The sequence below is a fragment of the Hemicordylus capensis genome, chromosome 1 (genome assembly GCF_027244095.1).
Source record: "Hemicordylus capensis ecotype Gifberg chromosome 1, rHemCap1.1.pri, whole genome shotgun sequence".
Lineage (NCBI taxonomy): Eukaryota > Metazoa > Chordata > Lepidosauria > Squamata > Cordylidae > Hemicordylus > Hemicordylus capensis.
Window position 1 is genome coordinate 202,479,955 of NC_069657.1, and position 15,945 is coordinate 202,495,899.

A 15,945-nucleotide genomic window follows, 5' to 3' on the forward strand; every position below is an offset into this window, starting at 1 on the left:
AGTCATGGACTTGCAGTCTGTAGGACTTGGTTTCCTGAGTTGAGGAACTAAAGGGAGGGGCAGCAATATTTTCATCTGGGGAGATGCCAGATGGTTGGTCTGTTACGATGGATTCCCCTTGGGAGGAGGATTCATATTCCCCGTCAGAGCTCCAATCATGTACATCAGGAGATTTAGCAGGGACCGGTTGAGTAGGATGAGACACTATCTGATCAGGTGGGTGGGAGGTTGATGCTCCATAACAATAAATAGGCACTTCAGGTCTCTTAAAAGGAGAGGAAGGCACAACAGTTTTGAGGCCTAAGCCCTTGGAAGGAACAGCCTCTAGGTCTCCCTTGAGTTTCCCAAAGGCAATATTCATCACAGTCATAAGGGAAAGCCAGAGAAAGGGGATAGTAGGGATCCCTGAAATTGTGTAAGCCCCGAATACAGCCCGGGTCTAGGGCAACAGGTGACCTCCAATAGCCTAATGGGTGGTTAGTGGGTGCAGAATGATGATATATCTCATGCCATGGAAGATTTGGAAAGTGTCTTGGGGAGCCAGATGAAGTCTTGGGAACTGATGGGAGGGTTCACATATTCATCACTATCCAGGCCCAAGAAAGGAAAGCCTTTAAAGGTAGATCCCAAAGGATCTGGTGGAGGAACCCATTAGGGATTCCAAAGACATGCAAGGGCAGTCTTGAACAACTGGGGATGCAGCAAGAAAGGAGTGCTTTTTCTGCTGTATCCTGAATGTATGGTGTGTGCTGGAGAGATATCAGGTGAGAGGTCGAGCGAATAGGTGAGGCCATCGGTGTTGTTGGTGGTCACACTGTGTGTGAGGTGGTCAGTAAAATCGGTGTTGAGACTGCAGCCGTTGATGTCAGGGAACGTTGAAGTGCTGGAGTCACCAGCAGAGTCAAGGTTGGTATTAGTAGAGAAGTCAATGTTGAAGGTGCTGGTGAAACGGTGCATCAGCTGTGGCAATCCCTCTATGCAGTGGTTGGCAAGGGCATATGGGGAAAAGTCCTCAGTGTCGAGGTTAATGTTGAAGTAGTCATCACCGATGCCCTGTGGTGTTTGGATGAGGATGGAGGACTCAAAAGAGTGATGCTTGCACTTCTTATGCCGGTGATGGGACTCGGCTTTCGAAGGCACTGCTGAATCTTAAAATCCACATCACCTCAGACCTCACCCCAAGATGGGGTGTGGGGGGTGGGTGTAGATGTTGAGTCCGTAGCTGCTCTCGAGCCCAAGGGGCAGCGGTCGGTTGACAATGACGTTGACAATGTCAACAGAACTGGCGACTTAGGCACTGTAATCAGTGACTGGAGCATGGTCTCATACAGGGCCACCCACAACGAAGTTCCCTGTTTTTTCTCATCTGCTTGGAAAAAGCCAAATTTTATAAGCTCGAACATTGTGGTTTTTCCATAAGCAGGTTAAACAGAGTTCATACGTGTTGGAAGAGGTTAACTTTACCCTATAGGAAGTACACCTCTTAATTTATTTTTTAAAAAATAGTCCATACAGGGACCAAGAAATGGTGGAAAGAAGAGAAAGTGAGGCAAACAGACTGTAGTCGTAGCTGGGAGGACACATGAAGACTGAGCCAAAATGGAGTTCCAAAATACATAGTCAAAAAACTGTCCATGGTTAAAAGCCAGAAAAATGGAGTAACTAGGGAGACTATGTTTTCTCTACAGGGATGAGGAGCAAAACAAGCGAACTTTCCTGAAGTGGCTAGTGTGGTGGTCACAAAGGAACTGAGGGAAGAGGCACTCTCCCACTGAATTAATGACAGTGCCACGTGCATGTGCACAACCCAGTTGTGAGAGACCATAGATCCCCTTAAAGATCCCGAAACTTCTTCCGTGGCAAAGAAGCTCTGATGTGCAGAGACAGTTCTGCACAGTCTGTCGCTGGAACAAGGGACCTCTCATTCCATTGCTTTAGTGCTGGAAGCTGGATCAATCCACTGGACTGGTACTGCTTCTCTTAGTGCTAGTGCATTGCAGTGCTATGGCAAGAGATTTTTCATTGTAATCATAGAAGCACAGGAGAGTAACGGCCCCTGGCATTTTATCCTGGCCACAACCTTGTGCAGATGAAAAGATGATGAGTGTGTGTAAGGGAGAGGGAGAGGGAGGGAGGTGTAGTGGTGGTGGTTTCTCCTTTCATCTAGGATCTAGTGGGTTAAAGCTTCCTAACGTTATGCTGCATGTTCTTTGGAGAATCAGAAAATAGTGTGATGTAAGGAAAATATTATAACGCATATTTGGATTTGTTATAAGGATGGAAAGTATCAGTCACACACTTAGGTCACCAAGGGGCAGAAATGACTTCAGGGCTAAAATGAGGGAACTAGAGAAACAGGAACATGCATAATCTCATTCCGGAAGTACACCTATAGAATGTGAAAAGAACAAAATGGGGTTAGGTAATGGAATTAATTTTTTAAAAAACAACCAATAGTAATGAACTGGATATTCAGTTTGGGAGGGGAGGAAGTTTGCATATATAATATTAACAGATATATGCCCTATTCAGACATAGCATTGTACATACATACAGGTACATGTTGTGTGAATTATTGTAAATGTTTTTATTTTACAAATGAACCTGGGTACAGGTCCCCTTGTGCAGAAGAAACTTCTAATTAGAATAAGCCATAAGGGGGTTAAATTATTTTCCTCTTTGAAACATTATTGCACAGAAGGATGGTTGGTGCAGTAAGCTCCTCTGTCCAGGGTAAATAAATTACATTTTTGATTTGACAACCAGTTAGCACTCAGAGGGCTGGTCTGCTAAGAAACTTCCACTCTCTATTGGTTAAGTCCTGACCCTGGAAGAGGGAGCAGAAGCTCTTCTGGATTTGTCCATGATGCAGAAACTTGCTGAAGGAAAGCTGTATGAGTAACCCCCTATACTAGAAAATTTTTTTATTTTTATTTTTCCATGTCTGTGCTTTTCCTCTAAACCGCCCCCCCACCATCCTCTGCTTCTGCTTTTTCAAGAAAAGTGTACTGGTTGCTAAATAGTATTGAGCTATTGGTGACACAGCACAAGGAGTTGACCCTCTCCAATAGGCCTAACATTCAGGAATGTTAATCTCTGGGCACCCAAGGTTGGGGAAGACTAGAAGAAGCTGATTCCCAAGGTGCCTCTCCCAATTGTGTCCTGGAAAAGGGGAAGAATCAAGGAGGTGATGGCAGTATAGGAAATGAGGGTGTGGTGGCTTTAAGGCACTGAGGTTTGCACACACCCTTGTTTCTCCACATCCCTCTAATGCAGGGTACAGATAGGAAGTGTACTACTGTACATGCATTGAACATAATGTGTGAGTGTATGTGCACACAGATCTGTGCATGTGTATGCTGTAGAAGAGGGGTTCTCAAATTTGAGTCTCCAGAAGCAGTTGGTCTATAACTCCCATCTGTTGGAGTTGTAGTCCAACAGTATCTGGAGACTCAAGTTTTAAAACCCCCACTTTACACAGTTTGTACATATGCTGAACCTAACATGTGAATAGAGCTAAAATGTTCTGTTATGTAGGAAGACTGGAGAGAAACTGGAGCTTTTCCAAATATCCTCAAAATGTAGGGATCAAAACTTTTTATAGATGCAGATAACAGTAGGAGATCTTAGAGAGTGCCTCTTTCTATATGAACCCACCCATTCACTCAGGTCACCAACTGGAGCTCTGTTCTCAGTGCCTACACATTCTGAGGCCAGTTTGGAAGTCACAAGAAGAGTGTTTTCCTGTTGAGGTATCCATTCAGTGGAATTCACTCCCTAAAGAGACTTGACAAGTCAGCTCTTTTCAGATTTTTAAAAAAGGAAGTAATGGCTTGTGCATTCTTCAAAGCATTTGGTGGTAGTTAATGAACACTGCTAGATTTAACTGGTTACTTTTGATACTGCTATTTGTTGTTGTTGTTTTACACAGTCAGACAGGTGTTATTGACTGGTTTGTTCTATCCAGACAGCGAGTCCTTCCCAAGGAACTGGGATGGCTGAATTCTATTATCAATGTTGTTGCTGTTATTATTATAGATATCATGCTTTTTGTAATTGGCTGATGGTGATTTCTGTGGCCCCTATGGTGTTGAGGTGCTCTTCAAGTTGTTTTGGAATTGCACCTAGGGCGCCAGTTATTACTGGGATTATTTTGGTCTTCTTCTGCCACAGCCTTTCAATTTCAGTTTGTAGATCTTTGTATTTGGTGATTTTTTCTATTTCTTTTTCTTCTATTCTGCTATCCCCTGGTATTGCTATGTTGATTATTTTAACTTGTTTTTCTTTCTTCTCAACTACAGTTATATATGGTGTATTGTGTGGCAGATGTTTGTCTGTTTGTAGTCGGAAGTCCCATAATATTTTTGCATCTTCATTTTCTACCACTTTTTCAATTGGATGGTCCCACCAATTTTTGGCTACAGGTAGCTTGTATTGTTTGCAGATGTTCCAGTGTATCATCCCCGCTACTTTGTCATGCCTTTGTTTGCAGTAAGTCTGCGATCTTTTTACAACAGCTGATTGGGTGGTCCACTGTTTCATCTGCTTCTCTACAAAGGCAGCACTTGCTGTTTATTGTTGATTTTTCTACTTTTGCTCTTATTGCATTAGTTCTTAGAACTTGTTCTTGTGCAGCCAGTATTAAGCCCTCTGTTTCTTTCTTCAAGTTGCCATTCTTATTATTTAATAATAATAATAATAATAATAATAATAATCCCCCAGTGAGGCACTACATTGGCGTGGTTGTGGGGCTTGCATGCTCTGAGGAAGGTGAGAGCTATGCTAGAGGTCCAACCATACTGGACAGGTCTCACCAGAGGAGCCAGACAAAGAGTGCCTCTGCCATCAACAATATGGTGAGATGTAACTTTAATGAATCTACACCGGATCGGTCATCGCCCGGGTCAACAAGGACCGTGCCAGGTGCTCGAGTCCCTGGACATCTGGTGGCAAGTGGGCAACAGGACTCAGGATCTTCAGTTGAGCAACCAGGGCTGGAGACTGCAAGGTTACTGGAAGAAACGTCGCTTAACCGGAAAAAAATATACGAAAAATGCCAGCAAGGAAATAATGATCTGCTATTACAAGTCTAGTCCAACTAGAAGAGGTTATTTAAAAAGAATGTACCAAATTTGGAAAGAGAAGCATCCAGATACAGAAATAACAGAACAAAGGCTAGCAGACCAGAGAAGATTCATAATAAGAAATAAAGTATCCACAGGAGTTGAGCTGGAAGAACTGCAAAGAGCAACACAGGCTCAAGATATGGAAGAAGAATTACCACCAACTGAAGAAGTTGCTCAGGTGCAGGTGGAGGAGGTGTTGGAAATAGAGGATGCCACTGTTGCTGAACTGTTTCAAAAGCAAAAACATGCAACCACCCCTTTGCCTTCACCTCAAAAACCCAAATGTCATTTAACAGAAAAGCAACAAGAACTAAAGCAAAAAATAACTGAGCACATGAACCAAACAACCACCAGGGTTCGACTTCCAGCTCTAAAAACAGTTGCCAAAAAACAACTTGCTCAGGCATTAAAAGATATAAATGCTGCACTTGCAGAAATAACAACCAATAATTTGCAAGAAACAAACCAACTAATGTACAGTGCAGCAACAATAACAACACAAGTGCTCGGATATAAGATCAGTGGACCTGTCAAAAAAGAAAGCAGTACATCACCTAAATGGAAGATTAGATTAGAAAATAAAATCTCCAGGCTCAGATCAGATGCTAGTAAATTGAAAGATATGAAAGACAAGAAGCTGAAGAATGAAAACACCAAACAGTATCTGATCCAAAAATACCACCTAGATTCAAGGAAAATTAGAAAAGTCCTGGAAATAATAAAGCAGCAGATAACAGCAGCGTCAAAGAAGATTAGCAGATACGAAGCCAGAATTACACAACACAGGCAGAATCTCCAATTCCAGTCGAATTAGAGACGTTTCTACCAAAGCATAGAAGGAGAAACTGCAAGAAACCTAGAAACACCAAATAAAGAAGAAACAGTGCAATTCTGGGGGAAATTATGGGACAATCCAATAGATTATAATCAAAAAGCAGGCTGGATAAAAGAGGTTGAAAAATGTAACCAACAAATGCAGGATCTAATAATAACACCAGAATTAATAAGTGAAAGAGCAAAGAAAATTAAAAATTGGACTGTGCCAGGCGACGATGAACCGCATGGCTTTTGGCTTAAACACCTAACAAGCCTTCATAAACAACTATCAAAACAGTTCAATTACATTTTGCAAGGAGGTGATATTGAACAATGGCTAACAACTGGGAAAACTCATCTCATCATGAAAGACCCAGCAAAAGGTGCAGTTCCAAGTAATTATAGACCGATAACCTGCCTGCCAACCATGTTCAGATTGTTAACTGGAATAATAGCAGATGAAGTGATGCAAGACTTATTAACTAACAAACAGCTTCCAGTTGAACAGAAAGGAAATTGCCCGAACACCAGAGGCACAAAAGACCAGCTGCTGATTGATAAAATGATTTTAGAAAATTGCAAGAGAAGAAAAACCAATCTAAGTGTTGCATGGATTGACTACAAGAAAGCCTTCGATTCATTGCCTCACACATGGATACTAAAATGTTTAGAAACAACTGGTGTCAGCAAAAACATTCAGATATTTATTAAAAAAAAGCAATGAGCATGTGGAGTACACAGTTAACAATCAATGGCGAAACACTTGGACAGGTTAGCATTAGAAGAGGCATTTTCCAAGGGGACTCACTATCCCCTCTGTTGTTTGTAATCGCCATGACCCCACTTTCACAAATACTAAACAAAACAGGCCTCAGATACCAAACATCTAAAACATCAAGTAAAATAAACCATCTGCTGTACATGGACGATCTGAAGTTGTATGGAAAGTCCCAGTCAGAAATCGAATCACTGATAAACACTGTCCGTATATTCAGTAGAGATATAGCAATGGAGTTTGGACTAGACAAGTGCGCTGCATTGATAATGAACAGAGGAAAAATAACAAAAACAGAACTACCCAATGGAAGCAAGATCAAGAACCTGGAAGAGAAAGAACCTTACAAATACTTGGGAATTCTCCAGGCTGATAACATCGCACACACTGAAGTTAAAAGAAAAATTGGAAGTGAATACATCAGGAGAGTTAGAAAAATCCTCAAGTCCAAACTCAATGGCGGGAACACCATACAAGCCATAAACACCTGGGCTATACCTGTTATCAGATACACTGCAGGAATAATAGACTGGACCCAGGCTGAGCTAGAGACGCTGGATCGTAAGACCAGGAAAATCATGACCATCAATCATGCTCTTCACCCCGCGATGATGTCGATAGGCTATACCTCCCTCGCAGCTCAGGTGGAAGAGGAATGCTGCAAGTCCATCAAACAGTAGAGGAGGAGAAAAGAGACCTTGAAGAATATATCAAGGACAGTGAAAAAGATGCACTTCAAATGGACAATAACGCGAAACTATTCAACACCAATGAAAGAAAGCAGGCCTACAAGAAAGAACAAGTCAGAACCGAGCAGAAAAATGGAAAAATAAGCCCCTGCATGGTCAATATTTGCACAATATAAGTGGGAAATCAGACATCACCAAGACCTGGCAATGGCTTAAGAATGGCAACTTGAAGAAAGAAACAGAGGGTTTATTACTGGCTGCACGAGAACAGGCACTAAGAACAAATGCAATAATAGCAAAAGTAGAAAAGTCAACAACAAACAGCAAGTGCCGCCTTTATAAAGAAGCAGATGAAACCGTGGACCACCTAATCAGCTGTTCTAAAAAGATCGCACAGACTGACTACAAACAACGGCATGACAAGGTAACAGGGATGATATACTGGAACATCTGCAAAAAATACAAGCTACCTGTAGCCAATAATTGGTGGGACCATCAAATTGAAAAAGTGGTAGAAAATGAAGAGGTAAAAATATTATGGGACTTCCGGCTACAAACAGACAAACATCTGCCACACAATACACCAGATATAACTGTAGTCGAGAAGAAAGAAAAACAAGTCAAAATAATCGACATAGCAATACCAGGGGATAGCAGAATAGAAGAAAAAGAAATAGAAAAAATCACCAAATACAAAGATCTACAAATTGAAATTGAAAGGCTGTGGCAGAAAAAGACCAAAATAATCCCAGTGGTAATTGGCGCCCTGGGTGCAGTTCCAAAAGACCTTGGAGAGCACCTCAACACCATAGGGGCCACAGAAATCACCATCAGCCAATTACAAAAAGCAGCGTTACTTGGAACAGCCTATATTCTGCGACGATATCTATAACAATTGATAATAACATTCAGTCATCCCAGGTCCTTGGGAAGGACTCGATGTCTGGATAAAACAAACCAGTCAATAACACCTGTCTGACTGTGTAAACAAGAAATAATAATTACTTCTGCTCCTGCTATTTTTATTGTGGCTGTTACTTGCTCCCAATTTGCAAAGGAGATCTGTATGCAGAAGCTGACCTCCTCATGCCTGAGCAGGGTCCCATACGCATGTCACTTGCCATGCGCGTAACAACGATCGGGCAAGGGGAGACAGTTGTCTGGGGGCCCCACTGCCTGGAGGGGCCCCCCAGAGGCACCTCACGTGACTCCCCATTGCCCCCTGCCCAGCCCCAAGGCCCCTCAGCCACTTGCCCTTTTCTCCCTCTCTCCAGCTTGTTCTCCTGGCCAGCAATCCAGGCAGCAGACAAGCTGCAAAGAGCTCCTTTTCTCCCACCTCTCAGCTGATTGGCGGGTGGGCGGGGCTTCCACGGAGGCCTCTGTAAAGCCTGAACTCCAGTAGGGCCCAAGCCAGCCAGGAAGGAGGAGGCAGCCAGAGTGGCCACCACTGGTCTCTGCAGCAGAAGACCCCTTGCTGCCAGGTAGAGTGTGAACTCCTTTTTGTGGTTACCTTCCCCGCCCCCACCCCCGATATATAGGCATCTGCTTGCCATAGGGCTTTGATAAGTGGGGGAGGGACTGAGAAGTCTCTGAATATTTATTTTTAAACGGCTTGGAAAATTTGCTGGCTTAAAAAAAACTATCTAAAAAGTCCTATAAGTGGCTTGTTTCATGGCAAAAAATTACAAAAACTTCTGGAAGAAACAGTATTATATTTATTTTATTCATTCATTCATTTATAAATGCACTTATGTTCAAGTTGTTTTGCAGCCCAGAAGGTCTGAGTGAGAACTGTGAAGCATGTCTTGTGCTTTTATTTTATTTTATTTTTCTTGTGTGTGAACTGCTCCCCAATAACTTGCAGGGACTTCAGGGAAAATCTGGCCAACATGTGAATGCAGCACCTCTATTCCAGAGGAGATGTGTGTTAAAGGGCTTTAAAAGCCTCCTGTGAAAAACCTCCTGGAATCAAACTTGACTGAATTTGTTCAGAATTCTGAGAAAACAAACATAGGCTCACCCTGCATGGTTGAAAGTCTCCTTTGCTAATCTGCAGCGAGGGGGCCATTTTAATCATTCATCTTTCTAGTGTGTTCTAGGCATTAAAAGTAGCACAAATATATAGTACTCAATGTATATCACTATATATTGTGACGTGTGCGTGTGTGTATTCAGTGAAATGTATTTCCAGGCAGCATACTTATTTCAAAATATCAGACTTAAATCCTTGGGGGCCTGGGGTGTGCGGAGGCCCTGGACTTTGAGTGGGGGGGGGCATTTTAAAATCTTGTCTCTGGGCCCATTCCAACCTTGCTACGCCCCTGTCACTTGCTGAATCATGACTTGTGGGTACAAATCTGAAGTGCATCCAATTGTGTGTCTAAGTTTGGGTGCTGACTATTCAGGTCAGACTGCGTTGCTTTGAAGTGGATTATGCCTTTGAATATGCTTTCCCATCTGCTTTCTGGTGCAACCGATCCTGTCTAAATATCTTTCTAAAGTGCAATTGGAGTTGGAATAGGGCACTTGTGTTTCTTTATTCTTAGTATGAAGTTGGTCTATTCTGAACTGCCTTGGGAATTCTTATAGGGCGGAAAGGTAGTATAACATTTATATATCTTGAAGTCTAAGAGATGAACAAGCTTTATGATCTGGATGAATGGGATGTTATATTAGTCTAACCCTAGGCTCATTTCACAAAGCCTCTTTTACTATTCAGATGTCTGGAATTATGGATAATAGGTACACTGATATTACATAGGAGTGTACCTTTATTCCATCTCCCAAAACTGACTCCTTATTGTGAAGACAAAGTACATTTTAGATTTTTTTAAATACCTCGTCCATCATCTGTTGCAGATGCTCCATCAGATCTAAATTTTGTTTGTAGTCTTCCATAATCTTGCCAAATTCACTCAGCTGTTTCTCTAATTCATTGATGGATTCAGAGAGTATACTAGCTTTGTCACTAGGCAGAGTTTCTAAAGAATCCAAGATCTTCTTCTTCTTTAGATTCGCTGTCTTCTTTCTCAGTACCTGTTCCAAAGGACATAATAAACATTTGTAGAAATCCATGGACACGTGCAACACAGGAAGACAGTTACTCAGAGTAACATCATTAGAAATGCTTCAGAACACAGGAGATAAGACAGTACATTTCAATGGGCATTTACAACTTCCATAGAATGGGAAATATTTAAATTACCATCTTATAGTAACACTGAGACATTACTGCTCTGCATCCTTTGTTTATCTTGGTGGGGCTTATGGTTGTCTGAAAGATTTTTCCCTAGTATTTTGGGCTTTGTTAATTTAGTGGTATGTTTCTGATACTAAAAATAAGTTTATAGTATCACAACAATAATTATATAATTGTTACACTGGGAAGAAAAACAGACATTAAAGACTGACTCTGTTTTTAACATTAATAAATTCCTGTAGCCAGTTACCAACAGAAAAAGAGCATGGGGCCACTGGTATTGCAACTGGAAAAATAGTGGATGAATGTCATCTTTCATCTGTGTGTTCAGTTAGGGTAAATATTATGCAAGCAGCGCTTCAACTACTATAATTCTTACCTGCATTTTTTCAGAATATGTATCAACTTGCTGAATCTGAATTTTTAGAGTCTTCAGATTTCGTGCTTTCTCTGTTTTTTTGGTATAGTTGAATTTCATGTTGTTGAATTTCTTTTTGAGGTCTTTAAACGATTCCCTAAGCTGAAAGGAAATCAGCACTATTAAGGAGTGTATATATAATAAGTGGATTAAACATTTATGCCTACATACTGTCGATATAGGGCAACATCCAGACTAAGTTGGTCATGATTAAGTCTAATTGAAATCTAATTGAAACTAACAAAACTTAAGTAAAGGTAAAGTGTGCCGTCGAGTCAGTGTCGATTCCTGGTGACCACCGAGCCCTGTAGTTGGCTTTGGTAGAATACAGGAGGGATTTACCATTGCCATCTCCCGCACAGTAAGAGTTGATGCCTTTCTGCATCTTCTTATATTGCTGCTGCCCCATATAGCATGGCTAATTTACTTGTGATAGTTTTCCAGCACTGAGATCATTTCCAGGTGGGGGAAACCATAATTTAAGAGCAGCATGAATATTTATTGTTGAATGTTTTCCAACATTGCTTGAGGAGTGAGTCAAGTCCCAAGCTAAAATGTATTTTAGAAAATTGTGTAAAAATAGTTAATGCATGTTATCAACACTAAACACACACACACACACATATGCCAAGACATGTTAGTGACTCCACTATTCATGTGCCAATAACTCTACTATATATATGCCAATGTGTACTGGCACATTGATGTTGTTAGGTGTGGAAGAGAGCTGGAAGAGTACTCCTCCATTGTACAGATATAATACGGGAAACCGCCTGGAACTTTCCTTCCTGAAGAGCAATCAAGCCTCAAATAATACAAGTTTCTGGGATGTATATTTCTCAGGTCATCCTCATTTTTGCTTGCTGGGAGTGCTTGCAATATAAAGGTCCAGCAATCAAAAGCTGTTTTTCTTTTTTGGCCTTGCAACTGGAGCTACAGTTTCTGAACTTCAACAAGACAGATGATATTTGTCAGCTTGCAACTAATGAGATTCAGTTTAGGCCACAGAATTTGATACCCCATGAGCTTTCATAGCATTCATTTGAAAAGGAAAGGAATGAGTTGCCTGCTGAATGTCCTTGGCAAATTAGCATTGTGTTGCAAAACCATGTAGATAAATGCCATCTCAAAAGTAACCTAATTGCAAAATTATGCTTTTCATTTTGTGGGGAGCAGGCCAATATGCTTTCCCCAAATAGGTACTGAGATAGCCTTTTAAAACATACTTAACAGATTTATATCCAAACAGCCAAACCATATTTGAATTTTTACTGATTCAAGACCTCCTGGATATATTTGATTGATCTTTTCTGGTCTGAATTTGAGTCCTGTTTTAATGGGAGGCAGAACCCCTGCTGTGGTGATGATGCAGGGAGCAAGGTGGGAACTTACAGCCCTTCAGAGGTAGACATTAGAGCCACTGAGATGCATAAGAAGAGGGCAGGAGGATGTAGACTTATTACAAAGATGGCAAGGATACATGGACCCTCTCCCAAGAAGTGACACCTCCTTTTAGGTAAAGAAAAGGACACAGGCTGATTATTTGCAAGCAAGGAAAGGAAGCGGGCATGTCTGGGGAGCAGTGTTCTCTCTCATTTCTTCTTCTGTGAGCGGAATGAGTTTTGTTCTGGGCGGCAGTATCAAAGCAGTGTGCACACACGTGCATTCTGAGTGGGACCTTCCTGATTCAGCCTGAGCAGATTCTAAAATTAAAATTAACTGAGCGGACATCAAAAAACGTGAGCGCATGCACATGTGCACGCCTTAGAGGGAACACTGCTGGGGAGCTCCTGCTACAAGGCAGAAGAAGGGAAATCTGAGGAGGAATCCCCTGCAGCTTTGCCTTGAACTGAAGCAAGAGTCAGAGCGGAAGGGGAGCGGCAAAGGATATTTGCCAAACTCTCTCAATCTGAAGCCACAAGGAAATGTGCAAATCAGAAAGGGAGGCAATAGCTGCGAGACGCTTCCTACCCCATCCCTCACAGCACCGAATTAATCATTAATCATTATGTCACTGTTGGAAATCCTGACAGGGTATATTCTAAGCCTTTTTGCCTTTGAATGCCCTTGGTGAAAAAGATCTTCCAGTGTAGTCCAAGAATGAAATAGTCAGTTTGGATGTAGGAGACCAAGCTTCAAATCTTGGCTTAGGATCAAATGAGAGACAGTGAGAGATCTGTGACTGGATGGCCTTTAAAAAGCAAAAAAGCAAAAAGCAATGCAGCCATATGTGAGAGTGATTCCAGTTGGCACTGAGTTGCTGGGAGAGTAGGGTTAACCCTTTCCTTCCTCAACATTTTCCCAATTGGAATTCCTTTCCCCACAGCCTGAAGCTGCAGTTGCTTCATGGGTGCCTCATAGCCAGTTGGGTCCTAGATGTAATGCATACAAACAAACCGTGTTGAGATACAACAGCATTCCGATAAAGCTCCAGAGCACCAACAGAATGTTTCTGTAATCAAGTTTCTGTGTTCACTCCAGAGTATCAAATGTCTCTTAGCCTACCTCATAATTGTTCTAAAGATAAAACTATGTAAGTATATTCTTCTAATGAGTCCTTAGGCTTATATGGGAAAGGATGGATGGTAAATAAATGCTGAACACATCTCCCCCGCCTGCCCCACACAGACATGATAAATACACTTTAAAAGTCATCTATGTGCAAGACCCATTTGATGACAAGCTTTACTCTGAGTTAGCAGTAATGCATCCTACATTAATATATGGCTCCCAGTTTACATGAAGACACCTAATTACTATTATCGGTATATCACAAACTTCAGTGGCCACAATTTCCCCTCAATAGGGCATCAGATTCATCAAGCAACGAATTTCCAAATAGTCAAGTTTGCCTGTTCCTTCAAAAAGGCAGACATGTGGGGGTATATTTTTGATTTAAAGTGTGTTTTTATATTTAAGGTGAAAAAATCCCTACACCGAATCATAAATCCGCAAGAAAGTTCCCTTCAACAGTTTATGTCAATACACCAGGCTTCATCTTATAAGATTTTAAACCTCTTTTTGGCAGAGGGGATGCATGAAATAGGATCTCCTTGTTTCCGAAAGGATGGTTCATATTTCAAAAGATCTGCAGCTGCTGTCACTTTTCTCTTTTAGTCTTAGTGGAAAATCAGCTTGCATTTAGGCCCGTCCCCTGTCCTCTTTACATTATGTCTACAGCTCCTATGGGCTATATTTTCCAGTCAAATGAATTAATAGTTCTGCTGTGTTTGATGTGGAGAATCCCTTTACAAATCAAAGTAGCATTGCTCAATCAAAGTGCTTACGAGGTCGCCACCACCCCTTGTGGGCGTCATTTTCCCTACATACGTTTTATTCCTGGTTGCTGCTGGTGCACCAGTTTTTACCGAATGTTTTCCGGGGTAGTCATATTTACCGTATATAAATAAGTCTACCCCATGTAAATCTCAAGTAAAGGCTCAAGGGCACCGACAATACAAGGGGAAGAGGGAAGTGGTGGTGCATGTGGAAGGGAGGATAGAGAAACTTGATCAGCCTGATGTGGCCCATGACCTTCCTGTTGAGAAACAAGGCAGAAGAGAAGCCCATGCATGCATGTAACACACCTTAACATTTAAGGCACCCATCTTGCTCTAGGAAAAGTAGCACCACTTGGCATTTGTGTGTTTATGTCTAAAACATTTCCTGGATGTTACCTCAGTAACCTTTCCAATAGCCCTGTCAGGAAGCCCAGTGTTATGACCCCCATATTGCAGATGGTAGGAAAGACTAAAAGTATTGTGACATGATTAAGACGTGGCAGACGACTTCCAGCTCACACTGACTAAGAAGTGGAAATAAGTCCCATTGATAGTTCTTAGTGCTCAATATAAGCATACCAATGGTGGTGGTCACACTTTCAGCAAAGTATTAAAAAAAGAAATAATTTTTTAAAAACACATAAGTGACTGCAAGAGTTCATGGTGCACTGGATTGCTCCAGGTGACAGACTCATGAGGATCCCACTGCACAACTACTCCAAGAAATCACAAGCGCCCTGTCATTCTTCCTGTCAGACAGCAGGGCTTGTCTGAAGCAGGAAATCAATCCACCCTCTCAATCATAGGTCTTCTCACGATCACAGAGAGGGCTTTCCCCTCTTCAGACAAGTCCAGAGACAGGACATGTGGAAGTGTGACACACCAGGGGCGGGACTTCCTCCCCCCTCCTCTTCGTACCCCTTCCTGAAGGGTACAGCAAGCCTTCAGACTAACATGTGAAGGAGCCTAAAGTGATCAAATGATCCAGTTTTCCTAATTATCTTGTGGTTTATTGGAATCATTATGCAGTAGGATCCTCATGACTAACTTCTGAAGGAGCCTCTTGTTTTCCACCCATTCTGTTGTGAAGTATGACACCAGTATGATACATACTGCTGTATGGTGCCTCATACAAGTTTTTCAGGGGCCTTACAGCTATGATGTGTGCAGCTGTCCTGTACCATCATAGTTTTGTCATAGGTAAGGAATGATAGAAAGGGTGCTTGATAACAACCGCTGTGATTTATCACGCAGAAGGAGAAAACGAGAAAGAGAAAAAGAGAGAGAGGGGGGGGAGGGACAGTTTTAATGATTGAATTGTCATAGATCTAAACAAACACACACCTTCCCCCAATCCCACACACCATAAAGAAAAGAAACTTTCAGGAAAACACATCAGTGTGGCCTTTCACAATTGTAAGTATATTTCTTGAGGGCAGGGACATAAAACAAGTAACAGAAATGTGTAACTTACGGAAGAATGTCAAAATAACAGCTAGAGAAAAGAACAACAATATTAGGCAGTATTCTGCACTGCAAAGTTGTGGTGTTCCCTGTGAGAAAGGAAGCTGCTGTTGAAAGAAAAGTGGTGGGACAAACTTTCTCTCTCTCAAGAGAGATGATGCTATGGCAGTCCTTCAG

The 15,945-nt window shown here is 41.8% G+C and overlaps 1 protein-coding gene and 1 long non-coding RNA gene across 12 annotated transcripts in view; one reads left to right on the forward strand and one right to left on the reverse strand.

Moving 5' to 3' along the window:
* Window positions 1–15,945, reverse strand: part of CCDC141 (coiled-coil domain containing 141) — a 219,678-nt gene that overhangs the window by 37,933 nt on the left and 165,800 nt on the right. For all 10 annotated transcript variants that reach the window (XM_053269076.1, XM_053269067.1, XM_053269057.1 and 7 more), the window contains 2 exons: window positions 10,985–11,125; window positions 10,245–10,442 (listed from right to left, as the gene is read on the reverse strand). In XM_053269076.1, the coding sequence (XP_053125051.1) occupies window positions 10,245–10,442; window positions 10,985–11,125 (339 nt within the window). The remainder of the gene's footprint in view (window positions 1–10,244; window positions 10,443–10,984; window positions 11,126–15,945) is intronic.
* The window catches only part of LOC128333587 (uncharacterized), a 110,084-nt gene continuing 102,933 nt past the window's right edge, over window positions 8,795–15,945 (forward strand). The window contains exon 1 of one of the 2 annotated variants that reach the window (XR_008310979.1): window positions 8,795–8,887. This is a non-coding gene — a long non-coding RNA (uncharacterized LOC128333587). The remainder of the gene's footprint in view (window positions 8,888–15,945) is intronic. The other variant, XR_008310981.1, reaches the window with a different exon arrangement.